The sequence below is a fragment of the Triturus cristatus genome, chromosome 12 (genome assembly GCF_964204655.1).
Source record: "Triturus cristatus chromosome 12, aTriCri1.1, whole genome shotgun sequence".
Classification (NCBI taxonomy): domain Eukaryota; kingdom Metazoa; phylum Chordata; class Amphibia; order Caudata; family Salamandridae; genus Triturus; species Triturus cristatus.
In genome coordinates, this window is record NC_140595.1 from 235,993,481 (window position 1) to 236,021,310 (window position 27,830).

Genomic DNA, 27,830 nt, shown 5'->3' on the forward strand with positions numbered 1-27,830 from the left:
ATGGACACTGGACCGTAATTCGCTCCTCGGTCCCCCCTCTCTTTTTTGATTTAGCAGTAGCACGGCGGTTCAGCCGAGGGACCTATATCTTTTCTATCCCTTCTATTTTCTTTTTTCATTTCCTTTTCACACACAAGCCCGTACCACCCCATTTTACCGGGTTATTTCCCTGTGACCCTACTGTGATGCCTATGACAGGACTGGCACCCGATACCTCTAGTCTGTATTGTGACATGTTGATGGGTTTGGGGTATGACTTCCCAGAACCCCCATAGATCGTTTACCCGATGGGAGAGATGTCAGGACTGATTCATGAGGACTGTCTGGGCTGGCGTCACTTCATTATAAAATTTCGGTACTATTCACGCATCGCTGTGATCATAACATTAATCCCCATATGCAGTACGATGCGCGGGTGAGTAGTTCTCCCCGGGGGCGCATGCGCGGCGGGACCTCGCATCTGCGCAAGTGCCCTGTCACGCTGAGGGATCTATGTCCCGGATGTAGACGCCGCCCGGGCTTCTCTATTTGGACTATTTAGTCCGAGCATTGTCCCCTGGTAACTCGTGGGAGGAGACGTATGGACGGGGCAGGTACTCTGCAGCCCGCACCTGGACACCATTGTAAGTTAAGTAGGGGGCGTTTTTGAGGAAGGGGCTTACCGAGCGATTAGAGCACGACTCGTGCACAGCCCTTGTAGTGTTTGGGCTCTGGTGTTTTTGCTCCCCCTCATGATTGTTCTCTTTTAAATATCCCTCTTTATTACAGTCCGTTTGGGTGCGGGGGTCCACCGTCTCTGGCCTTAGAAGGGACTCTCCTGATAATGCTGGGTAAGGAATTTTTATTGGAATTGCTTCCCTTTTTGTAAGTCCTGTGACATTACGCTTACCATACGGAAACAGGTAGCCATACATGACTGGTCCTATGCAGAATCACACTGTGGTCTGGGGTACTGTACATAATTTTGACACCCGGGTCCTCCACCTGACATTAAGGGTGTCTGCTAGACCGGCTTCGGTGTAGTATGGAATTTTTATGGGCACGCACATTTTCGAGAGGTTCTCTTTCTTTAGAGTGAAAAATCCCGGTAAGGGATAAATGGTACTTGGGTAACTTTTGGGACGCCCCGAAGTTCTGGCTTGTGTGTCTTTTATGGTGGCAGGTTGAGCACACGATTGTGGCACATTTTGTGGCATCAAGTTGTACTGATACACATACTGCTTATAATGTATTCTGTGTTTCTACCCTAGGTATCCATCAGGAGGATAAGCAAATTACTGCCACCCTGTATGGGAAACAGGGCACTGGCTCACCCTGACTGATTATGAGGGTATATGCTTTTTATCACTCACTTCACGTGCACTTCACTGCTGATTGTTTTTGATCCTGAAGAAGCGCCTATGACCCTTGTGGCACCAGTGGCGCGAAACATGTCGATCCATTACATGCATATCTATGCCTGTAAGGGTAACTGTTTACCCATGGGGTTCTAATGTGCCTTTATGGGAACTATTCCCGTTGTCAATTTTTTGGCCTTAGCAACCCTTTTTAAAAATGTTATTGTTACCTGCACGCACCTTGTAGCCCTCTTCATTTGGACCCACACACCACATACCCTCAGGCACCATCCGGCATTGACTTTAAAAGAGCTCTGCCAAAGTGACCCTTCGGGGGGACCCGTTGGGCATTGCACCGCCGGGCCCGACGAGGAGCCAATGCCCGATGATGAAGCATGACATCCTCCGGGGTGTGTGAGGGCAACAGGAGATAAGACCTGTTCTTTCTCCTTTTAAAGGGGGTCCCTTCTATACCTAGGTCTTTCTCTTCACTTTTGCTTTTTCTTGGCGAGGACTATTGGTTGACATCCGGTAGCCAGCCTTTTGGAACAGTGTCCTTTTTGTTTGTTTAAATACTATGAAAGAGGAGCATGGACACTGGACCGTAATTCGCTCCTCGGTCCCCCCTCTCTTTTTTGATTTACCAGCTTAAGATTCTCCATCGTGTCTATGTGACGGGTCCCCGTTTGGTCTCGATGGGGTTTTCTGACGACGGGCTCTGTAAGCGTGGCTGCGGGCTCAGTGCCACCTTTTTCCACATCCTCTGGGAGTGCCGCGAGGTGGCGGAATATTGGCGCCAGGTGCATGATGTTATGAAACGAGTCACTGGGGTCGCTCTGTTGCCGGAGGTGCGCCGATGTGTTCTGAATGTGTGGGAGCCCAATGACTATAATGCGGCCCAGGCTCGGTGGGCGGCCCTTGGGAACATGATCGCAAAGAGAGATATTGCGCAGCTTTGGGGTTCCCAACGGCCTCCCACCGTGTCCGTATGGAAGGAGAACATGGACTGGTGCATGTTCAGGGAGAAGACGGTGTATGTGGCTCGTGGTAAACCGGGGGCGTGGGGTAGAATCTGGGGTCAGTGGAATGTGTATCGAGGGACTATCTGTTCTCCCCCCCTGGTGGATACGTCTGATGTTGCCTTGTCCCCCTGATCCTTGAGGGTTCCTTGCTTAATTTGTTCATCTGAGTATAGATTTGGTTTTCCCGTGGCCCCCCCCTCCCTCTCAGACCCCCTTTTTATTGACCACCCTAGGGTGGTCCTATGTGGAGTTCCTCTGCTGTGGTTAGACGCCCTTTTAATGTTTTTCGCCTTGCTTTTTGTTTTTCTTTACTTTTGTTGATATTTATGTAAAATAGGGTGTATCCTGACTTCCCTTATGTGCAGCCTGATCTCCTGTCATTTAGCGGAGCCCCTGCGGGCCAGTCATTGTTTTTGAACTGCTTGAACATTTCTGAATACTAGCGGCCGGCCCAGGTGGTTGTAGGCCCGTGCTTGTACCCTTTTTCTCTGCACAATAAAATTTAAAAAAAAAAAAAAAAAAAGACTTGACCATAACACGGAGCCGACCTCTTCTCTGCCTGCAGCACAGGAGCCCCCAGAAAGACATTGGACAGCACAACCAGAAATGAGCGCTTGCACCTTCTCAACAGCAAACATGAGACACTATGACCAGTCAGACTAATCCTTTCCTGAGTAGCCACCTATCCACGGGGTCCCCCCATCTCTGGAATAACGTGAATCAAGCACAGGGGCCCTCTTTTCTTGCCAACAGTTAGATGGGCACTTGGTGTTCATTATTACACCCTTGTGATGTGTGTAATGGCTTTTTCAAGGTCTGTATCTTCCTTTGTAGGCTCAGGTGGTCCTCCAAAGTATCTACTGAGGGGGCTGGGATAAGCAACCAGTTTTCTGCACTGCAGGTGGATGCTGGGAGCAGGCCACGTCAGTCTGCTTGCCCACTTAGCTTCAGATCTCTGAGCTCACAGCACTAACACAGGTGCAGACCCGACCGTGACAGTCTCCAATGGATGTGGTGATGCAACCCTGCTTTGACAGAGGACATTCTGTGCCTGGATAGTGCCAATGGTGGACATCAGTTGCAGTCCTGGTTAGACCAGTGTTAGTTGAGGCCTTGACTGGACCTAACATAATCACAGTAGCTGCAGACCCAATGGGCCTACCACGATCAGGGTTAATTGCCTCACCAACTGGGCCTCTGGTGATCATGACAGTTGAAGTCCTCATCGGAACATACAATGAGAATACAGTTACAGCCCCAACTGGGCATATAATGGTCAAGCACTAGCGGCCCGACTAGATTTATGATCATCACAGCAGTTGTTGTCTGGAACCAGGATGCAACACCAGGGAACCCACTAGACACATAGGTCCTCAGTAGCTCACTCTTGTGCACTCCACTCTCTCTGGATGTCCCACTGTCACTATGCTGGGCCTCTCTTCCTGGACAGTCTCTCCTCTTGAAAGGCCAGGCAGATTCTTTCCCTCTTTCAGCAGGCAGGCAGGCTCATAGCTAGTTCAGGATTGAGTCACTGCTCCTCCAGTAGAAAGTGCTGACTTCAGGTGATGTCCCCTAACCTCTGGGAGATTGTCTGTCAAGCAGACAACAGCTCTGATTGCACGCATACACTTTAGGTATTCTGTGAAGCACTCCCTTACCTGGTCTTGGAACGGGAACAAAATAGGGTGCTTTTGGTCCCACTTTTATACACAATATCTGGGCAGGGAATGTGTGTCCTTTGCCTCAAACTGTATAATTATTTTCATATGGTTCTTATTTCATGTGTCCTCGGGTTGCTCTCCAGACACTGTCTTTGTGTAGAGTAATGCTTCTTACAACAGGTAGCACTGGGGCAGTCCCCAACCTGGAGCCCTCACAACACAGTCACAAAGAGGTGTAAGGTATCTGCACCTGGCTGTCATCAGCCCAACTGAAGGAATAATCCTGGACTGACAAAAGGGCAGGCTTCACCTAAAACTTCCCCACATCTCACAACAGAGACGTCAGTCCCACCCACTGCTCAGAAAGATTAATCATCAGCTCCTTGCTAACAAAAGACCTCATGGAATTTCTAAATGTAGCCCTCTCTCTATCCCCCTCACTTCAGTGTCTGGATCTCCTCCCTCCGACTACAGAAATGCAGACAAAACTCTTCAAATGTCTGGGAGCACATCCCCCGCCCTTCATCTTTTTTTTTTTTGCTTGAAATGTTTTATTAGTATTATTATGGTAAAACATAAACACATACCACAGTTCAGTGCTTATATCAGGGAAAAGCTAAAGGTAAACTGTACAATAATGTGCAGGAGATTCAGCAAAAAGGCCAAGCATTGAGACTCTATTGAATTAAAGAATTAATGACTGGTACAAGAAACAGACAGGCACTTGACTCAGTGTAACATATTAACTAGGGGTGGAGGGGAAGGGAAGGGAAGTGGAAAGGGAAAAGGGTCTAAATTATCAAACCGTAAGGCCTGTCAAGCTGGTGAGAGAGCAAGGGGGGGGCACAAGAGTGAAAGGAGTAGGGAAGAGGAGAGGAAAATGAACAAGCAAATGCTCACCTGCAGTGTGATAGAGCACTTCACGGTGAGAATGAAAAGTTTCCTAGCTAACGTAACAGAAAGTTTCAAAATTCTATTAAGGACTCAGAGGCGAGGATTATGCTATTCTTTCTCCACTTTATTGAACAGCAGCCATTCAAAGTTAAACCAAACAAACTACTATTCCCATGAAACATCGGGAACAACACAAGCAACATGATAGGGTGTCCATGGGCAGAGTGTCCCCTTCATGCACCAATCACAGGGTCCCAAGGTGTTGGTAGTTCTTCGTCACTGTCCATTCCCCCTCTTTCGTCGCTGAAGGTCAGGCAGCCAGGAGGCATCACGAATCTTGTTTGCCAGACTCACCTGCAAAGCAAAATAGAATGTAAGCGACAGCAATGGCTAAAGTTTAGCCTGCGGGGGAAACAGCGCAAAAGACAAAACCAGAATCTTTAATCACTGTTACATAGAAGAAATAAAGACCTTACTTACCCAAGTACGTGGGTAGGAAAGGTACCAAAGATAACCATGTACCCTGGGTGGGATAATCCTCGCCTCCGAGTCCTTAATAGAATTGAAACTTTCCATTGCATTAGCTAGGAATTTTTTCATTCTATGTCAGGACCGGAGGTGAGGATTATGCTCGTTTAAAGCTTGCTCACCACTAATTGAGCCATGTCAATCACCGGTTTGAAATAAAATTGTTTAAGGTAGAATCTGAAGACCAATTTGCTGCGTTCAGAATGTCTTCTAAGCGAACTCCCAGGGCAAAAGCTTTAGAGGCCATAGCCCCTCTGACAGAATGGGCACCAAAGGCTCGAAGGTCAATTCCAGTTTCTTGCATCACCCACCGGGCAATGGTGGGGGAAGAAACCGCCTTATGGGGTTTCTTGAGTGCAATTAGTAACTGCTGCTCCCCTGGAGGATGGAATTATTCCGACATTTCCTCGAATGCCTTGAGGCAAGATACTACACAAATCTTCGGGGAGTCCGGAAAGGTATGATAAGAAATGGACTTCATCCCATTCTTAGTTTGTCTTCGAACTGTGAAAGTAACCCCGGTTAGGTGAGAAAATCCTGCTGGAGACATCCAAGGCCCTAACATCGGAAACCCTCCTGCAGGAGATGAGGCAAAGGAGCATAGCTAACTTTGCAGATAACTCATACCGTGAGAGGAACCTATTCGGCTGCGAAGAGAGAAATAAGTTCAGTACCTGATTAACGTCCCAGAGCTGAGAATAACGAGGCTCAGAAGGCAAGGAGAGGCGGATACCACGGAGGAGCCGACAAACCAAGGGATGTTCGCCCATCGGAGAGCCATCCACCATGGAGTGACCCGCTGAGATGGCAGAACGGAAGGTATTAATAGTTCTGTAGGCAAAACCTTCCTCCGCCAGGGAGGCCAGAACATTTAAAATAAGAGGTCACATCTGCTGGCACGGTATTGAGACTCCGTCGCATACACAGATACCATTGTCTGCAGGTGGACCGGTATTGCTTGACGGTACTATCGATCCAGACTTTTGACATGAATGCCTCAGCCGCTCCCGAAAGGCCCGGAACCGCCCATCGTCCCCTGTAATCCGCCACGCCCTCAGTGACAATGAGCCCTGCGTGATTAACTGGTGTGGGACCTTGTCCGGACTGAGAAGGAGAGTCGGAAAACGGGGGAGTAGGATTGGGAAATCCCAAGAAAGTTCCAGAAGAACTGGAAACCAAACTTGAGATCTCCAAATTGATGAAATCAGGACCACGTCCGCTCCCTGGAGCCGAACCTGGTTCTGAGACTCTTGTTAACATGGCGAACGGGGGAAAGGCATATGCCGTCTCTTCCCGCCAGTCTTTGAGGAATGCGTCCGACCGCACCTCTAAGGGATCCGGCCTCCAACTGAAGAACCGGGGAAGTTGGTGGTCCAGGTGGGAGGCAAATAGGTCCACTGAAAACAGACCCCAGAAACTCTGGAAATCCGCTAAGACTCCCGGGTGTAACTTCCAAAGACTCACGTCTTGAAAATGCAGAGAGAGGAAGTCCGCCACCTGATTGTCCTGACCCAGCAGGTATTCCGCCATCATAGCAATGTGATGATCCAAGCAAAACTGCCAGAAACTCGCTGCCAGGTCCGAGAGTGCTCTCGACCGCGTGCCCCCAAGATGGTTGATATATCGGAACACCGATATGTTGTCCATCCTGAGAAGGACACCGGACGGGACCGAGTCCTTGGTCCAGCACTGGATCGCAAACGACCCTGCCAAGAGTTCCAGACAGTTGATGTGTAACTGTTGTTCTTGTGGAGACCACACACCTCCTGTGGTGAACTCGCCACACCGCGCACCCCAGCCGGATCGGCTGGCATCTGACTCGATAACGATATCTGGCGCGGAACCGAAGATTGCACGCCCTTTCCAGGCCTCCATATTGGTGAGCCACCACTGGAGTTCCTCTCAGGCCTCCGTCGAGAGGGTTACCTTTTGAGAGTAGGCAAAGCCCCAGCGCAGATGATGAGCTTTGAGCCGCTGCAGCGCTCTGTAATGGAGCAGGCCCGGGAAAATAGCCTGGATCAAGACCGAGGAGACCCACAATCCGGGCGAGCTGCCTGAGGGAGATTTGAGATTGAGTCAGAGTTCTCCTGATCTCGTGACAAATTGTCGTCATTTTTCGAGACGACCAACTGAGAGTCGACTCCACGGAGTTGATTGAGAACCCGAGGAAAACAATCGTCTGGGCCAGAACGAGGGTGGACTTTGTCTCGTTGATCACGAAACCCAGGCTCTGAAGGAGGTCGATCGCCGTCTGAAGCAGACGAGCCAGAGTGGTGGGCCACTGAGCCATCAGTAAGATGTCATCCAGGTAAACGATCAGCCTCATACCTGAAGCTCTCAGGCGTTCGATCACCGGCCGGAGAACCTCTGTGAAGCACCAAGGGGCGGAGGACAGGCCGAAAGGGAGCGTTGTAAACTCGTATATCCTGTTTTGCCAGGAAAACTGGAGAAACCTCCGACGAGGAGGAAAAATGGGTATGGTAAGGTAGGCGTCCTTGAGGTCGAGGTGCACCATCCAGTCGATGGGCTGGAGAAGGTCGCGAAGAAGATGGATCCCCTCAATCTTGAAGTGGCAGTAAACCAGCCACTCGTTGAACTCGAGCAAGTTGATGACGGGTCTTTGGCCCCCGTCCGGTTTGTCCACCAAAAACAGGTTGCTGACAAAACCCCTGGGATGAAGAGAGGTTGCTACGACCTCTCCCTGGTCCAGCAGGGATCGGACCTCCTGGTCGACCAAAGCGGCATCTGCCGACGAAAAGGAGAGGGGACGCGGCGGAACCGGCTGAGAGGGCTTGCCGTGAAACTCTATACGAAAACCTTGAGCGGTTTGCAGAACCCAGACGTCCCCTGTGACAGAAGTCCAAGCCTGGAAAAAATGCACCAGACGGCCCCCCACTTTTAGAAGGGAGAACACTCACCGGAAGAGATAGAGGCGCCACCGCCTCGACCGCCTCTGTTCTTTCCTCGAGTCCTCTTGTCAGGTAGAAATTTCTGAACTGGGCCTGATCCTGATACTGCCCGTTATTGGAGCCTTGCCCTCTGTGTTGATTTGGCCGGCCGGACGAGCGGCCCCTGCCTCGTCCGGCCCCTCGGAAAACCTGAGGGTGAAACACCTTCTTAATGGAAGACTGCACCCTGTCCAAGGACGTAAAGGTGTTCACGAAGTGCCCAAGCTCTTTTATAAATGGTTCCCCAAAAAGGCCGCCCTGAGCGATGGCACCGGCTTCAGAGTCAGCCAGGTCCCCAAGCTTTGGGTCTACTTTAATCAAAAGGGACCTGCATTGTTCCGTTGAAATTGCGTAGTTTGCATTCCCTAAGAATACACCTACGCGCTGGGCCCAAGCTGAGAGGGTATCGGGGGAAATGAGTGACCTGGATGACTTGGCTTCCTCAGCCAAATCCAGAATTTTCGTGGCGGGCCCCAAGACGTCTAACAGCTTGTCTTGGCAAGCCTGCCAAGACCTGTCAATACCCTTTTTAGGCTCCTTAACAAATTTCTGTAAAAATGTCACCATGCACGGGTCTGTGTCAGGGGTGGCCGCAACTTTCCCTTCCAAAGAGGGGTGAGGGCACTCTGCCCTTAGACAGCTGCGAGCTGTAGCCTCTAACAGCCGGCGGATGCGGCTAGCAAACATATTGGGCAACCTTTTCAGACGGAGCCCAGTCGGAGGACCTGGGATGCAAGATGTCGTCGGGGTCTAACATGTCTGCACAGAGGTTCTGGGGAGCAGGATCGGGCGTTGGGTGTGCAGGACACCAGGGGCGAGAAGGGCTAGCGGCATCATCGTCGTCCCCTGTGGCGGTATCCCCAGGGATAGTGGGGGTCACTGGCGGGGCACTACTTGCCAGGAAAGCTTGCTTAAGGCGGTCAAAGGCATCCAAATCAAACCCCCCGTTCTTGGAACGTTTAGCTGGAGGGAGTTGTGTGTCAGCGGGGTTACCGTTGGAAGGTTGGGTGGCCGGAATGGCCTTGGCGGCTTTGGTCAGCTGGTCGCAGGCCCTTTCAATTCGGCGGGAAAGGCGGTCCTCTAAAGGCACCATAGCCTGTTCCACCGCCTTATAGATGGATGCGTCCACCGCATCATAGAAATTGTCATCCTGCTGGAGTGCCGTTAGTGGGTCCTTCTCCCACTGGTCATCCTGGTAACCGTCATCCTGGTATGATAATATTAGGACCAGGCGAAGATTTCATTCCAGGTAAGTGGGGTAGATAGATAAAGAGGGGTTACCTCAGGCTATAGGGGGCTGGGTGACAGCCTACACTTTCTGCGAACAGTGCTCGCAGTATGAGGGCCAAGCCCTGGGACCCAACAGCCCTGGTATGATTTAGAGGGCAGCCTGCCTACTGGGCCCCAGCAGGAAAACCTGTAGTACAGCCTCAGGGAGAGCGTCACAAAGGCCTAAAAATACGGACCCCCCAGGCAGGACACAGCCACCTGGAAAAACTGCCTAACGGCAGCTACAGACCCGAACGGGCGTTGGCGGGGGCGTATTTTTTAAATGTAGCTGCAAGGTGTCAGGCAGGCACAGGCGGCTCAGGCTCGGCGGCGCGATCGGAGACTGCAGCATGGAATGCGCAGAATCTCCAGAACGCCCGCCGAGCCGAGGACAGAAGTCTCCCTCTAGCAGCCGGAGGAGTACACCGCTGCCAAACGATGACAAAGTCGCAAGGGAGGAAAACGCTCCCATGGCCGAACGCGAGTCAGCTGAGAAGCGGCTGACTCGCGAAAGGAAAACCACAACAAACACCAGAAATCAAAAAGCGATAAAGGGCGCGCGACCGCAAACAGCCGATGCACTACCCTGAAGAAGAAATGCCTGAGGGAAAAACATCCACATGAAAACCCCACAAGCAGGCACTATAACACAAATTAAATTAAAGCACAGAGCACAGTTCAAACATCTGAGACTATGAAACCAGGCACAATATCAGAAAAACACGATACGCAAATATACGGAGAGTGAGGAAAACATGACTTATCTGGCTGCAAGCAGCGAAGAAAGAGGGAGAATGGAACAGTGACGAAGGACTACCAATACCTCTGGACCCTGTGATTGGTGCATGAAGGGGATACTCTGCCCATGGACACTCTATCATTTTGCTTGTGTTATTCCTGATGTTTCATGGGAATAGTAGTTTGTTGGTTTAACTTTGAATGGCTGCTATTCAGTAAAGTGGAGAAAGAATAGCATAATCCTCGCCTCCGGTCCTGACATAGAATTCAGCCACACGGGGTAGAAGTGCGTGCTCGAAAAGCTGAAGGGCGCGGAGTCTGGAGAAGTGAATCGGAAGTATTCTAATTTAGATTAGTGATCAATCAGCGGTTGCCAGTTATGAGTGAATTTGGCCTCGGAATGCGATACTCAGCATGTTAAGAGTTCCATCGCCATAACATGCCAGAGGCGCTTGAACCACAATGTGGTGGGTGGGGCCGAACGTTTCTTCCAGTGGAGGGCAAGGATTTGTTTAGCAGCCCCCAGCATTTGCACAATGAGGCACCAGTCGTAGTGTGTCATGGCTAGGAGGTGTTGAGGTCGGATACCCAGGAGAACCACCGTGGATGAACTTGGAATGGGGAAGCCCACGGTGTCTTTGATGTGACTCAGTGCTTTCTTTCAAAGCATGGCGAGAAGTGTACAGGCCCACCAGATATGAATAAAGTTCCCTGTCACTGAGTTACAGTGCCAGCAATGGGGTGATTAGGCTGGGAACATTTTCTGTAGGCGTGCCGGCGTGTAGTACAAGCGTGTCATGAATTTATAGGCCGTTTTGCATTGTGAGATACTTCAGTGTATCTTAGAGATGTCAAGCCATTGTTGTTCCCATTTTTCGGGGAAATGTCTTCTGCAGAGTCTGTGTGCCATTGCTTTTGGTAGGTGTGAGCGTGTAAAGGGGTAGAGTGTTGTAGGACCTGATATGTTCGAGAAATCAATCCCTGTGTGCCATTAAAAGAACACACTATCGTCTCAAAGGGAGTCAGTGGCTGTGTTGCCCCCCGCTGTATATATTGGTGTGAGTTGCCAGTGCCAGAGTTGGTAATATTGCACTCTTTTTGTGTCAGGGATGTGAAAGTCCTTTTTGCATTTGTCAAAGGTCTTGAATATGTCCCCCTCAAAAAGATCCCGGATCGTGCAAGACTCTCTCTCACCCCAGGCTAAGAAAGATTATGGCTGCAGGGCTGAAGGGAAACTAGGGTTACGGGCCAGTGGGGTAGTGGGTGAGAGGAAAGAGGTGAGGCCTCTGGAGACCGCAATTTTATCCCAAATGTCAAGAACTGTTTTCGTAAGAGTGGCTATGTACTCACTTCGAGGGCGAGTATGTTTCGAGAGTCAGGCCAAGTCCCAGATGGGTCTGCACGCCACAGTCTGGTCCATAAGAAACTAATGTTTTTCGCTTTGGGAAACTACCCATTACAATATGTAGCGAAGATGTGATACCCAGTTATATGCCAACAGGTTAGGACAGCCAAGTCCCCCCCAGTCTCTGAGCAGCATGAGAAGTTTTTGGAGAATCTCGACGTCCCCTTCCCCAAATAAGAGTTCACATCCCGCTGAAGGCATAAAATGTCCGCCTGAGGAATAGGTGTGGGGAAGATTTGGAATATGGATTTTTGGTAATATGGATATCTTAACTGCATTAAGGGGGCCGAGCCAAGACATGGGGAGCGGTTTCAAAAGTCTGAGGTCCTCGAGAACGGAGCGTCTACACTCCGGCCAAATAACAGATCGAGTGAGGCGCACATTGGAACGGGGTGAGCAATTGCAGTTCAAGGACTTCCTGCGGTGGGAGCGGTAGGTTCAGTGCCTGGGATTTGGCCGTGTTGATTTTGAGCCCCAAGAGTTTCTCAAATAAGTGAAGGAGTGAAACTAGTGTAGGCAGGGAGATCTTAGGATTGGTCAAGGTAAGTAAAAGGTCATCTGCAAAAAGAGCAAACTTGTGCTTAGTGCCACCGAAAGGGATGTCCTTGATAATAGTCGCCTGGCGTGTGGCTATCGCCAGTGGTTCCACCGCCAGAGCAAGGGGGAGAGCAGGCAGCCTTGCCGGGTGCCTCTGTGTATGTGTATGGGGGGGGAGACCATAAACTCAAATCTCTGCAGTGGGAGACGCGTAGTGTGCCATGAACCAAGAAGTTATAAACTGGCCTAGTCCGATTTTCTGGGGGACCGCAAGCAAGAAGACCCAACCAACCCGGTCGAAAGGCTTTTTCCGCATCTAGGGATAATAGACATGCCAGGATGTCTTGACGTTGCACTTTCTCCACCAAATGCGCTATCCGGCAGATGTTATCTGCACCTTGAAGCTGGCGTATAAATCCTGCTTGATCTGGGTCTACCAGACCAGGTAAATATGATTGCAAGCGGTTCGCCAGGATTTTGGTATAGATTTTGGCATCCGTGTTGAGCAGGGCGATAGGGCAATAAGATGCACAGAGGGAGGGGTCTTTCCCGGCTTGGGTATGAGAACTGTTTCGGCCACGGACATAGCAGGGGTGATGCCTGTAGTTTCAGAGAATTAATTGAAAAGGCATAGTAGGTGGTCTTGCAATTGAGGTAGAAATATGTGACAGAAGGAGACTGGAAGACTGTCTGGGCCTGGGGATTTGCCCATTGGCAGGTCTTTCAGCGCCTGCTGTATTTCGGTTAGCGTGATCGGGCTCTCTAGGAGAAGCGTGTGGAGGGGGTCGAGGGGTGTCCGCGAGCAAGAGGCAAGGAAGGAGCTAATGTGCTCTTGGGTGTGAAGTTCCTTGCTATAGAGAGCAGTGTAAAAAGAGTGAAATGCCTGTTGTTTATCGAACTCGGAGGATGCCCATGTACCAGCTGTATTTTTTATTTTAGAGCTATGGGCCCGGGCAACCTGAATGTGGAGTTTACAGACCAGGATTGAATCGAACTTATCCCCTTCCGCATTGTACGTTTGCTGTAATGTCAAAAGCAACTGCTCTGCCTTGTTTGTCCGAAGGATCCTCGGTTGGCCCTGTAGTAGGGCCAACTGCTTCTTGTGTCGTCGTGAGGGCGAAGGGTGGTTCAGTTGCTCCAGAGCCTTAATTTCCCTAGTCAAACCTGTTTCCACCAGCTGGGCCTCCTGGGTGCGGGTGATTACAATTGAGTTAATGACGCCTCTGATGGTCGCCTTAAATGCGTCCTAAAGGGTGCGTCCTGAGGTGTCTGGTGGGGCGTTTGGCTCAGAGCAAACTGAGATCTCTCGCCGGATCTCTTCCACATTGTAGGATATGGGGAAGGAGCCGCCATCGAGGCGGGGAGCATATCGTTGGGTTTATGCTTCTCAAGGTCACCTCGAGATGGGCGATCTGAGATAGAGAAATCTGAGATGTGAGCCAACTCCAGAGTTCATATTAACAAGCCTGAGAAAAATAATCAATGCGTGAGTACGAGCTATGGACATGAGAGAAAAAGTATAGTCTTGGGTATCAGGTGGTTTATACCGCCAAATGTCTACAAGGCCCAGATCCCTAAAGTCCCTTTTCAGTGCCGCGGACATCACCCTCGTGCCCTGGAAGGAGGTTGCACTGCGATCCAGATCAGGATCCCAGACCAAGTTGAAATCCCCACCAATGAGTAGGTGCTCTCCTTCCTGTGAAACTTGGTCTTTGAGGAGGTTCCTGAGTTATGTATCCTGTAGCTGATTTGGCGCGTATACGTTAAGCAAAGTGAGAGGCTGTGCATCATGCTGGACTCTAATTTTAAGGTAGCAACCCTCCCTGTCCCGCTCTACCCGGGTCCCCTTCAGACAGAAGCTTGCTTTACAGAGGATTGCAACTCCAGCTATCTTGGATGTGAAAGACGCCCAGTATTGGTTTGGGTATTTGGGATGAGCCATACGATAGGTATCTGAGCGTAAGAGATGTGTTTCTTGTAGGAAAATTACATTAGGGTCATGTATAAAAAGATAACGGCAAATCTGGTGTCGCTTGTTGGGGGCATGGAGTCCCTTCACATTGAGCAAAAGGAATCTAATGTGTGGTGTGTTTACATTGTAGGAGACAAAGTGGGTAGCCACCATGGCGCGACCAGTGTACAGGAGTGGCCCTCCTGGGTGGGGAGGGGGGCCAGCCCTGTAGGCTGACCAGTCGTGAGCAGTTTGTGAGGAGAGGGTGTCTTCACTCCAGAGGAGCAAAGGATTGGATGGAAGATGGCGAGGAGTTCAGAGTGGTGTGTCAACCTATGTGATATATAATGGTTCCCCCCTAGAGAAATATTCAGACAAAAATAAGCCCTGATAGTCCCTACCCTTGACTCGAAGTTCCCCAGTGAAAGGGTGGGAGGGGAAGGAACCGGGGATGCACAACAAAGATACTAAGAGGCCAACAGGGCCTAGAGTCCTGGAATGGCCCATTAGTCGGAGCAGGGGCCATTCTGAGGAAGTCACTCCCCACGGAAACGAATTGAGCGGGGGCGTGGAGAAAAGTTTAGTAAGTTTCCTGGTCTTTAAATCCCGCTGCCAGCAAACAGGACGGGAGAGGATCCCTCCATGGGATTCGGGTCAGTAACGGTGTAATCCTGCAAGCGAACCACTTCCGGGTTAGAGGTAGGGTGGCTGTAAAAGGGCCCACAGGGGCGGCTTTCTGATCAAGAGCCAGCAGTTTCTGGATAGGTGCCACCTCCGCGTAACTCTTGTATGTGTGTGCCTGGGGAGGAATCTCTATGTGCCAGTAATCTGAGGTGGGTAAGGACATAGTTTAGGGAGATGCTCATCATGAGAGAAAGCATGCTAGCAGTCATTCAGAGGCTGCAGGGGATCGGGTCTGGGTTTGAGCCTCTTCCATGGAGCGAAGGTGTTAAATAATATCTTGTTTGGCTTGGGAGGATGATTTTTCCTTAGCATGTGCCCTGTGTTTGGGAGGGGGGTGCACTGTGGACCATTCTGGATGTATAGCATCTTTGGGTGAAGCCTGAGACGAGGCTGGGCTAGCATCTCAGCGGGTCACTGGAATGTGTAGGAGTTGTTTTGCATCTCGCAAAGAGTGGAACACCCAGCGTTTACTCTCCCAACTGAAGATTAAAGCAAAGGGATGGCCTCAGTGATATTTGATGTTGAGGTCGCGCAGTTTATCTGTGACTGGCTAAAAGTCCCTACGACGCCGCAGTGCCCCTGGAGCGATATCCTTGAATATTTGGATAGGGTGTCCATTATAGACCAGTTCCACTGTTCCCTTTGGGCCTGCAGGATAGCACCTTTTTCCGTAAAGAAGTGTACTCATGTGAGTATCTCGGGGATAAAGTCTGGGTGACCTCAGACCTAAGCCACTCGGTGAGCTCTGTCTAGGGCCTGCTCTCATACCCAAGCTGGCAAAGGAACCCCAGCTCCCCAGTACTCATGAATGTTCGAGGAGCTCAGGGGCGAGGAAGTCCTGGAGGCACAAGTAGTCCATGGAGACCGAAAGGCACGTCGGCCTCCCAAGAAGGCTGCAGGTGCAAGGTGCGCAAAGGGGGGCCCAGTAGTGTATCATCAGTGCTGGATGATAGGCAGGAGGGGTTGCAGGTCTAATCAGAGTCACCTAGGCGAAGTCCGGGCCAGGCCAACTTGCAGGACCTGTAGGTTTTTCAGGTATCCTCAGGGGATCAACCAAGCAGGGGTCTCCGGTAGCAGAGAGGGGAAAGGAGTCCCAAGATGGCCAACAATCGGGCCCGTGGTGGCAACGGCTTCATCAAGGGCACATAGGTGGAGCTATGCCATGGTCCTGATGCGGGGGCAGGGGAGAGACACCCGTTGCTCTATATCGCAGCTGATCGCCCCTTACCTTAATAGCGGAGTCCCGGCTCCAAACGGTGTCCGCCAGTATGGGCCATCTGGGTGGACCAAGGATCAGGCTGGGGTTCCCAGTGGGGTTTCAAGGTGCTCAGAGGGCCGCAATCCTGGATGCCCCCGGCTGCTGCCAGGAAGGTGTCACAAGGCGCTGCAGCTGGAAGTGGAGCAGAATAAGGAGCTGTACGGGGGCCCCAATATGCCTCAGGCTTCAGTATCCGTACCAACCAGGGCCCACTGTATCGCATTGTGACAGGGAGCCTCAGGCGCCGCATCAGGTGTCCCACGAAAGGCCAGGAGGCCGCCACTGGTTGCGAACCGCCATGGGCTGGGCTCAACAGGGTGGACCGCTACATAGTCCACAGGCTGGGGTAGGGAAACATCACCCAGGCTCCTGAATGTAATGCACACCTCTGCGGCGGGCACAGGGTCAGGAGACAAGCAGTCAGGCTTCTCAGTCTCGCCCAATCTGCCAGCTCCCCTCCGCAACTCCGTCAGGCCCTCGCTACACCCCAGCAGCAGGGGGTCACGTCCAGGAGTATCAGCACCCCAAGCGCGACTGCGCGGAGCGCCCAGGTGGAACGCAGGCTCGAGTTCCCAGCGGCCCTGGTATCTGCTTTGGCCTGCTGCGGGGGAGCGGAGACACCACAAGGTGCGTCTTGCTCCATTGGCTTCCGGGCCACGCCCCACCCCGCTCTTAATTTTTTGTTATGCTAGGCCAGGTGCATCCAAAATGGATCTCCCTGGTCTCCCATTACAGTCTTCTTTTCAAGCTGCGAGTCCCAACAGATGTTCTATGAGAGTTGTAGGTCAGTAGCATCTTTGAGTTGTTTACTGGAAGTGTAAGCTTGCAACCTCAATGTTATATTCTCTGAGGGCTCCAGGCTGTTTGGCTTTCCATGGCTTTTCTGTTTGAACTGCATGCCTGGCGTGTCTGTTTTCGTGGAGCTGTGGGTACTGGGTCTTGTTGTGGGACTTCAGTATGAAATCAAAACCAAGGCCTCTTTGGCCAGGTGTGTATCGGTCATAAAATACCCACTATATCTTTGGTTCCTCTGATGTGTGTATATGCAACAATTCTTCATCATAGTAGTTTTGCTGGCAGTGATTGAGGAATATTGCATAGCACTCATGCCCTGTAGTTGTTTGGACCGTTGCTACGCCACAAATTTTGACTTTATTTTGATTTGCACACAGCTCTGATGTAGCCATGGGCGACGCTAACCTACGGAGACCAAATTTTCTAAACCAAAAACCATGACATTTCCAAACCATTCAAATAAGACTACAATTTTGCAGCATCCTATGTTAGGGTTACCAGACTTTTAAAGCCAAAATATGGGATGTTTCATAAAAAAAGAAGGACTATAATTTTACTTTAACTGTGTGACAGGCTTCATCCCGTCTTGAAAGTTGTTCTTGACGACTGTGTGTTCGTTGGTGAGAGAGCGAATCAGCTGGGCGTTGTTGGCGTAGGAGATGATGTTGAGTCAGTGGTTCCTGACAATAGCTGCGAGTGGGGCCATGTAGATATTGAAGAGAGTGGGGCTCAGGGAGGAGCCCTGAGGCACTCCGCAGCTAATCTCTGTGAATTCAGAGTGGAACAGTGGTAGTCTGACTCTCTGTGTGCTGCTGGTGAGGAAGGAGCGCATCCATTTCAGGGCTTTGTCGCAGATGCCGGTGTCTGGAAATCTTATGCACAGGCGGGGGTGGGAGACTGTGTCGAAGGTGGCCGAGAGGTCCAGGAGGATGAGGTACTGCAGTTTCGCCTCGGTTGATGAGGGTGTTGACGTCATCTGTGGAGGCGAGGAGGTCGGTTTCAGTGCTGTGGTTGCTTCGGAAGCCAGATTGGGAGAGGTCCAAGATGTGGTTTACTTCGATGAATTGGGCGTGGATGGTCTTCTCGATAACCTTGGCTGGGAAGGGGAGAAGAGAGATGGGTCTGAATTTCTTGAGATCTTTGGGGTTGGCAGCGGGTTTCTTCAGCAAGGGGTTGATCTCTGCGTGTTCCCAGTCTGTGGCAGAGTTCGGGGCGATGGTGTTACTGGCTCTGTTGAAGATGTGGTGTGGGCAGGGGTACAAGGGGTCTTCGGAGTGAATGCTCTTCATGATCTTGAGGGTGTCATCAGTAGAGAAGGGAGTCCAGTTGAGTAAGGTCTTTTGGGGTTCTGGCTCGTTTGGTGCGATGATTGCGGGTGGGGCAGGAGGGTCTTGGGTATCGAGGCTGTCGTATATCTCCTTAATCTTGCAGTGGAAGAAGTTGCCCAGGTTGCTGTGGAGGTCTTGTGAGGGTGGGATGTCTGCTGTTTCTGTGATGAGTCTGGCAAATTATTTGACCACGCGAAAAGTTCTTTACTAATAAGTGCATTGGCATTGATCCTTTCTTGTAGGGCTGCCTTCTTTGTTGTTCTAAAGAGGTGGTGGTTTGTGGTGGCGGTGGTCTTGAAGGCTGAGTGGTCATCCAGGGTTGTGCTGCTCCTCCATCTCTTCTCGAGCCGTCTACAGGTGCGTCTGGACACATGAAGGGCAGGACAGAACCAATTGACTTTCTTGGAGTGTCGTTTGCCTGGGGCTTTCTTCAGGTTAGCCAGAGTGTCGGCGCAGTTAGAGATTAGTTGTTGGAGGTTGTGTGCTGAGGTATTAGCATCCATGGATGTAGGTGGAGGGGTTTTGCTGAGGGATGTGGTGAACTGTTCTACAGTGACCTTGTTCCAACTTCTGGAAGGGTAGCGGTGGGCGTGGTGGTGTATGGTGGGTTTGGTGAAGGAGAAGTGGACGCAGCAGTGGCCGTCCATAGGAGCTCGGTGGTGTGGCTGAAGGTGACGTTGTCCTGGTGTAGAAGATGGGGTTGAGCGTGTGTCCTGCTGAGTAGGTTGGGGAGGTGACCAGTGATGATGGCGAGGTTTTCCAGCAGGGACGAGATGTTTTTGTTGTTGGAGTTGTCCAGATGAAAGTTGAAGTCACTGAGGAGGATGTTTGTGGAGGTGAGAGCTTGGGGTGCTATGAAGTTGATGATGGAATTGCTGAAAGGTGGGCCGGATCCAGGGGGGTCTGTAGATGAGGGTGCCCCAGAAGATGGTGTTGGACTTTGAAGTGGAGGTGCTCCATGGTGGTCGGTGGTTGTCATAGTCTATGGGGCTAAGGACGAGGTACTGTTTCATGTTACATCTTATATTTCCTAACCATGGCCAGTGTATTATCTGTTGTTGTGCTCCCGAGAAGGTGCTTTGTGAAGAGCTATATCCCCTCACTTGTGGCACTTTGCGAAAAAGCAACAGTCTCTTGGTCATTAGCGTGCCTGGACGTAGTAGCCAGAAGCTTCTACTATTGGATCTGCGGCTTTGTTGCTATTTTCTAAACTTCATCTGAACTATTCGCCACGGGACTCATATTTTTTTTTTACAATCATGGGAAAGAGGAAGTTAAATGCGGACATTTCTGGTGGGTATACAGTAACTACTTTAGACTCCTTTTTCGCAATGGCGCCCAATGCTATCTCTAATGAAATAGCCCTAACTGAGAGGAGAGACTCTTTGGAGTCTACTAATCGTTCTCAGGAGACTTTTCCCCCCCATTGATCCTCTGTCAAAAGAAAACTCAGCAGGTTCTACACCCAAAGTCGATCCTTTAGACCGCAATGTTTGTAGAGGCCTCCTTTATAGACGCCACTATCCTGTCTGAACCCTCGGTGAAAAAAAAGAAGGGTGGAGGAAAAAACGGTGTCCAGCCTCCTAAGAAGGCGGCTTGTCCAGGGACGCCGGACCATATTGATTTCGATCAGGTTTGGGACAAATTAATCCCTAGGTTTGAATCTTTGGTGAAATCACTTTTGGCTCCAATTGTGTCACAGCTTGCTGGAATAAAGGCCATGCTTACTCATCTCACTCACTCAGAATCTAGTTCTTTAACTGACAAAGCAGTGTTGGGGGCCGTGGGGACCAGTCATGTGGCTGGATCCGCACCTACAGGTCTTTTAAGTGAGGGGAGCAACCCTAGTGTGCATAACCACACTAAGCAGTTGGGACTGATAGTTAAATGACCTACGAGAGAGGGCGCCCAAGATTTTAGGGCACATGGCTTGTCTGCTCAAGATCCAAGAGTTCTTGGTATGTCTGCAACAGTTGGTGTAGCAGTATGTTCAACACACCTGAGTCATATGGCTGGCCTAGGGTTACTCCCAGAGCTGTTCAACTGTTTGAAGGGCCCAGAGATAACATTCAGAACTTACCTAGATTCCACCAAACTTTAGTAGGGGAAACCAATATTTTTTATCTGCCCTCAGAGTCAGCGTCTTTGGTGGTTATTTTGACGGGCGTCCCTCCTCTTAAGCAGAGCTCAAGGGAGACCACGGTAGATTTGCTGAACAAGGTTACTCACTGGTGCAAGTAATTAACCCCTTGTATGCTCATGACGAGCCCAGCTCGTCATGAAGCACAGTGGAGCTGTGCTCATGACGAGCTGGGCTCGTCATAACGGTCGCGCCACTCCCACGCGTACTTGATTCCCCGCCTGGGCGGGAGAATCAATCAGTGGGCAGAGTTGTGACGATCCCAGCTCGTCATGAGCACAGCTCCACTGTGCCTCATGATGAGCTGGGCTCGTCACGAGCACAGCGCCGCCGCCCCCCCCCCCCCCGTGCCGCGGGGGAATTACCCCCGCGGCAAAGGGGTTAACTAAGTTACTTACTTACTTACTTACTCACTGGTGCGACAACACATTAGTAAATGGGCACTACATGTCACCCCATATTATAATGGCAAGAAGAGTGGGTAGGGTGGGAACTAGTCTAAGTACAAATATTGAGGGAGACTGTATTGTTGTTAACTAAAAACATCCTAAATATTCGAAAGCATGGTTGAGAGCTATCTTATTCAAGAAGCTAAAGCCGCAATTAGGAGCATCCCACTTCAACTTTTCGATCCCACTGGCTCTTTTTTCTTAGCTGGGTCCTTTGCCAATAGGGCCCCTCCACCAGTGAGGATACCACAGCAGTTGAACATTAGGATAGCAATTCCCTTTGTTAATCGATTTGAACCGTTGATGGGTCTAGATAATATTGATTGACAAGTGGTATTGCATAATTATTTACTAACTCCCAGACCCATATCACCAGTATTGTTGCTGAGGGGAGTCAGTTCCTGAGGAGGAGTAAGGAAGAGAGAGATAGGTGCTGTTCTTTTAAGATAGTGACAGGTGACAGTATGTCCTTATCTTGATGCCCTCACACACCCGGAAGGATGTCATGCTTCATCATTGGGCGGTGCTTTTTGTCGGGCCGGCGCTGCAATGCTCTACGGGTCCCCTGAAGGGTCACTTTTTCGGAAATCTTTTGAATGATTTAGCCATATGGGTGTGTGCGGGTCCGAGTTGAAGTGGTGTTAGGTGCAGTATTAAAAGATGGCTAGAGGGGGGTAGAAGTAGGTTTAATATGAAAAAAACCTCTGTCATAAAAAAAAAAAGGTGTTCTGCTAGAGGGTGATGATGGCCCTCAGTAGCTAGACATATGTCATGTACGTTTTGGACATGAAGAGGGTCGACATGTTTCGTTCAGTGTGATGTTCTCGGGCAGAGATTCTATGCGCTTCTTCAGGACCAGAAAAAAAGTGAGGTGAGTGCTAGCGAGTGTAGTGGCCTAGTAAAATGTTGTAGCGCCACTATTTGGAGTTGAAAAATGATTTTATGTATTCAATGTGAGCGCAATGTCCCATAAGGTTCGGCTGAGGGTATGCCGTCGCAATAGTTACGCCGGTTTTAGAAGGGTGCTTGAACCTACCAGACCTCTCGCCGCCTTCCTACCCTAAATCTGCTTGTTTTGGAGGGCTGCATGGGGGCTTGAAGGGGCCTTTAATATTCCCTGGCTGGGCTATGTCCTGGAGAAGCTAAAGATTTTAGGGCGCCCGAGCTGTTCACCGACCATAGGCACCTATGCCCTAGAGAGCTGAGTGATATTAAACATACTTTCTTGGTTAGGAGGGTTGGGGGCAAGGGAAGATAAGGACTCACAAGCCCACAATAAGTCCGTGCATAATACGGAGTGCAGAGCCCTCAGGGCAACCCTACTGGTCTCATATTAATAATCCCCACCACTGTTTTCTCCTAACTAGATTTTACCTAGCTTAGCTGTTCCAAGAAGTTTTGTAAAGCCAGGCGCCCTTCAGCCTTGTCCCTGTAATCATTTGTCTGAACAAGATGTCCTACATTTTATTTTTGTGTGTGATTTTTACTGTAATTGACGGAAAAAAATACTTTCTCCCGCTGCTAAAGAATTGCAATTTTGCACAAGTGAGGCCTGATTTGACCTACCTACAAATGCTGTGTTTGCCCCTGATCTGTTTTGGGGTTGCCAGCTTTCATACTAGACCACTAAGAGGCTGTTTAAGGAACAATGTGCTCCTTTTGTCTTCATGCTGAGAGGAACTATACATGATTTAATAATGGGTTGTTTTTATAGATATTAGCACTTTGTGGCTCTGCACAATTCTATCTGCACTTCATATGCTTTTTTACAACGTAGACTCCTTATTCTTGCTGCATCACAATTTATGCCTCCTTCGATTGTTTCTACTTTAGGTTTTAGATGGTTTTATATATTCTTATTTTGAAATTTGTATAGGGATTGCTGGTCTGTGTTCCTTAACCGTCGTGCATTGATTGTGATTTTAGTATTTATTGTTTTATGTGCTTTTATGGGCTTTGCTGGCCAAATCAAGTTTTCTCGATGATGATGAAAGTTTGGTTCTCGTTTTATTATGCTCTAGAAAGTGTGATACTGTGGATCCATGTAACTATTATTGGGTAATATCGAGCATGGCTAAACACATTAATTCCCATTGGGCTAGGCCTATTGGTTATATCAATGCTTGTTTCTCTAGTGGTATGGGCTGTGTTTCTCCGCTAATGTTCCTGGTGCGCATTTCCATTTCGTGGATGGAGGAGCCGAGGAGTCGGGACGCCCCTTCCTTCCTTCCTTCCTGGTCAAGCGTTCGGCCCTCTTTCTGTCCCCATCTGAATGCATGCGTGGCCCTCCCTTTCCGCCTCATATTGAAGTTGCCAGCTTTCTGTGCTTTTTGACGTTGGGAAGCTATAGGAAGTGGGTAGTTCAGGGGTTTGGGAGAGGAAATTGAAGACGTAGAGGGAGGCCATGCCATACGGACTCGACACACCCTCTGTAAAGAATCTGTTCAACGACGCACAGCATTGACGCACAGAAAAGAAAGAGCAATTTCGACAACAGGGCTCCAGAGAAGAAAGGAATAAGTTGCTCAGGGAAAAGTGGTCAAACCTTGAGAAGGCCCATGGAAACGCGGCACCTAACGACCAGCTGGACTCGAGTGAGGCGAGGCAGCGCCTAATTCTCGTGACATACGAAAAGGTCAGCCTCGACCTGTAGGTTCCTCGCCGAATGTGGGAAATTCCTGGTAGCAAGGCTTAAGGAAGTGTAGACTCGGCCGGAGGGGGCCATGGAAAGTTTGGAAGGCTTCGAGAAAAGATGAGCAGACATTTGTGGACACCTCCTGTTCCATAAGAGCTAAGAAATGATAGGAACAGCGAGGGCCCAATCACCAAGGAGTGAACAACAGACGCCAACCACCAAAAGGGCTCACGGGTGAGCACTACCTGGCTGTAAAGCGCAGCGAAGATTGGCAGATCCTGACCCAACGTTTTCAGGAAAAAAGTGGTCATATGCGCTGGGTACTGTCCCCAGTACTTCAACGCCAACATGGCCAGCTATTTGCAAGGTAAGGCGTCCTTCCCTCGGTCTCTTTCTTTCCAATCCCTGCTTTGCCTTGAGGTGGGGACACTTCGCCCTTTAGAGCACAAGATGTGTATGCAGCCTCTGTACATGCGCCGGCGCCGATTTCCACTCGAGCGACGCCGTCATTTTAGGGGCACTAGCGGCGGGTTTTTGACAGCAGCAGGCCCTCGGCTGCAGGCGTAGAGCCATCATCACCGAGGCTACGGTTCTGGTGGTCTCTTCACATCGCGTTACTCATTGCATCTTGGGCTTTGGTCGTAGCAGATGCACGTGTTCAGAGCTGCCATGTGGTAGTTATCGGTCGATTTGGGCGGAAACTATCGAGTGCCGTGTTCCAAAGCATTTTTGATAAAAACGGTCCCTATACTTGTAGAAAGATCATCGTTACGGAACGGCTAACCCTGGCCTTGTTCTTCCTCTGGCAGAGAGACTGAGGTTGGCAGCGAGTGAGGAAGGGTGGGGAATTATAAAGAAGCAGCAGGGAACCCCCTGTCATCGCCTGCGTACAAGGGTGCTTTCCTTTTTACAAGAAGAGGCGTCATGTTGCAAGACTAGGGACTACATGGGACTTGTTCCAATGCTACATGGGATTTGTTATGGGGCTACATGGCTGTTGTTATGTAGCCTAGTTACATGGATTTGCAGCTTTTAACTAAATCACCATACACCGTTTGGTTATTCCAAATGGCATTTCGGTATGTCAGCACGACTTAACCTTTGTTTTTAAAAGTTTTGAAAGGACTACTTTTGCGTGGACGAGGCAGGCGATGCGTGCTATTAAATTAGTGACGTGACGTTACTTTTGAACGTGTTGTTTGCAATTATAGTCCCTCTTTGCGAGCGGGTCTATAATTGATGTGATATTTTATTGCATCTGATAAAATCCGTTTACCTGAGTTCTCAATAATTCGGTTAGTTCTGGCACAAAAAGAGATCTTGTAAAATTCTATAAAATGTCTATCCGTAGAGAGGATCAAACATTCAAGGTTTAGCTCTTCAATTTAGAAGATACGATTTATTGTAAATTGCAGTTCTTAAGGAGCTCAAACCTAGAATTAAGAAAATCAGTTTGGTCGAAGTAAACAATATAAAATAAGTCTTCTGTATGTATAATAATCATTCACACTTCGTAGTAGGTGATAGAAGTGAGCCTTTAACAGGGGCAAGTTGGATAAAAATGAGTGCAACATATATTAAAAAGCATTTTATATTCAGTTTGTGTCACTTAGGTGTGAGATCGCGGTTGCAGCTTCTAATGACAACTTTTTCATGGTTGTGTTTGGTAGAAGAGAAGTTATGGTTGTAGTTATGTAGTGCCATAGACATTAATGTTCTTGTCCATGTCTCCCTGTCATTTCGAATGATCGCCACATGTCCTCTGAAAGCGGTAGGCCAACAGTGCACAGCTGGTGTGAGGTGCTGGAGAAAGATATGTTCTCATATTTTTAAGGCATGAAACTTAATTGAGTGAACCGCAAAGCATCGTTTTGCTATGCCCATTCGTGAAGTTTAGTGATTCACTAATGTGCGACTTGTGTCTAAGTAGGTAGGATACCAAGATAGTGGGATGGCAGTTCATTAAAATACGCCATTTCTTTGTTGAATTTTCAAAGGTGTTTGTACATAAGGCTCCTTGTTTTTAATACTGGCATGAAAAATCACTTATATATTCAATGAAGATGATATGTAGCATACTGAGCAACTGTTTGTGTAAACTGTTAAATCACAACAGTTGTTGCCATTTAAAAAAAATAAAAAAAATTATAGAGTTCTATATAGCGCAAACTAGACCCAAATCGGATATCAGAGCGCTTTACACGAGCACCAGTTTCGTTACAGAAGGATACATTCATTCTTTGCCGCCCTTTGTCTAGGACTGGTATGTGATTTAAAAAATGTTCACATAAAAATAAAAAGGTACATCCAGTGATGGAAATTGAAAACATGTATAATGGATCTCATAAATTGGGGGGCGAGAGGTGGCAGCAAAATGGGGGCAAAGTCATGAGGAGTGGAGTCTGACAAGCTTAGATTAAGCATCATGCACTAGTCCGAAAACAGTTAGTAAACATATGAGTGAAGCTATTGGGTCTAGAGAGACCTGGGCCTGGTTTTTCCATCCATTGTGACCTTTGTAATGTGTGTCCACCTAACAGAGCTTTAACATGTTTATGCTCATTTTATTAGGGAATACACGTATTAATGACCCTATCACCCTAGTCGTTGCCTCAGGTCCCCTGGTGCAACACTTACTGTGATCCCCAGGGTGGCTAGAGGGAGAATGGGAGGTCGTTCCTACAGCTACCTGGCTGCCAAACTGGACTACTCTCCCAGCCACTTTGAGACAGGAGCGATATGATCTGGTCTTTTCAGAAGAAGCTAAAGACCTTGCTTTGTAGACAATCTTAAACAGGTTTTTCAGGGTGTATTTAGACTACTGTGAGGTGAGGAATCTTAGAACTGGGACACGCCGAACGAGAGTAACTAGGCACTTTATGAATGTTTTAACATAACAAATGTTTTAACATAACGTATTCTCTTTACTAATATCTGTACAGGGAAGTATCTTCTTGCAGCAATGCCAAAAAAGAAGAATAGTTACTTCCTGTGAAGTGATGTGGCGAGGAACATCAAATGTTCCCTTTTGCCAGGGGCTCTGAAAATCCTAGGATTGTCCCTGTTGGTCTGTATCCTTTATTGTATATTTCCAACACATTAAGATTAAGTGGTTCAAATTGGGGGGTGGTGGTACTAGAACTGTACCTTGGTCTCATACATTTCTAAGATGTTTCTGGCATCCCCAATACAGGTGGCAACCTGTCTCCCTGTTTCCCTCTATCTTGATAGAGGGAAACTTAACCTCCTGAAAATGGAGGAGGAAATATGCTGGCATGGTGCCACCACGAGATCATGTTAGAATATTTTTGGATGTGATGAAGTCTTAAACTGCATGTCATCTTTTAAACTGTAGCTTGCATAACTTGTACATTCCAAGTATAGCCCACCGACATGCATTACTAGGCTTGTATGGCGTTATTGCACCCTCATCAATTACATGGGATTACAACCTCATCCCTCTTTTTTTTGTCCTAGTCCTCAATACATAAGGAGAACCCACCCCTTCAGACCAAAAAGCTAATATATATATATTTTTAAATGGTCTATATTTCTAAAAGTACCCAAGGAGAAAAGCTAAACATAGTTTACAATGTATACATGTTATAGAGTGTCACTCTCCAATCTCCCGGTAATACCACATCAGAAATACTTGCAGGACCTCAGTATATCAGTTGGCACCTCAAATGCTGCTGTTGAGTAGCCCTTTCCTTTTTTGTTATTATTCTTTTTATTTGCATTTTCAGTAACGTACAATATTAACCAAAATTGCATTGCATCACTCATAAATTTATCTGCTGGATAGATCAGAACACCATTGCATTTGCCGTCTATCAGATTTACCCACACATTTCCTGGGACACAAAATGGCAACACCATAATATTGAGGAAGACAATAGAACAATATGCATTCCGGGTAAAACACTGTACATCACAATATTAAATGTCCTTTCTAGACACATACGGGGCAACCATGTTGTTACCCTATTCGTCCATTACAGCGGAGTTAAGCCACAGCACATAAGGTTCCCTTCTATTTCTCGGACGGGATCTTGCTGGCATAAGCTCCCAATAGTTAGTCAACTGTGTTCTACAGTAGTTCACACTCTTAGCCCACTCCCTCACTGTCGGAGGCCTGGCCACACCCCAGTGTAGAGCTATTTGTCGTTTAGCCATTAAGAGTAGTAATTCTGGCAGCCTACGTGCTTTAGGTGGGATTGTCTCGAGGACGCCCAGCAGAGATGTCAGTGG

General features: G+C 49.0%; 1 protein-coding gene across 4 annotated transcripts in view; it reads left to right on the forward strand.

Annotated features, from left to right (window-relative positions):
- RIPOR1 (RHO family interacting cell polarization regulator 1) overlaps window positions 1-27,830 on the forward strand; it is a 1,579,345-nt gene that overhangs the window by 136,248 nt on the left and 1,415,267 nt on the right. Inside the window, exon 1 of one of the 4 annotated variants that reach the window (XM_085639399.1) lies at window positions 23,301-23,946. The exons of 2 other annotated variants lie outside the window; for them this stretch is intronic. In XM_085639399.1, the coding sequence (XP_085495525.1) occupies window positions 23,928-23,946 (19 nt within the window). In that variant the 5' untranslated portion in view covers window positions 23,301-23,927. Of the gene's footprint in view, window positions 1-23,300; window positions 23,947-27,830 lie in introns of those variants that run through there. One more of the 4 variants, XM_085639401.1, reaches the window with a different exon arrangement.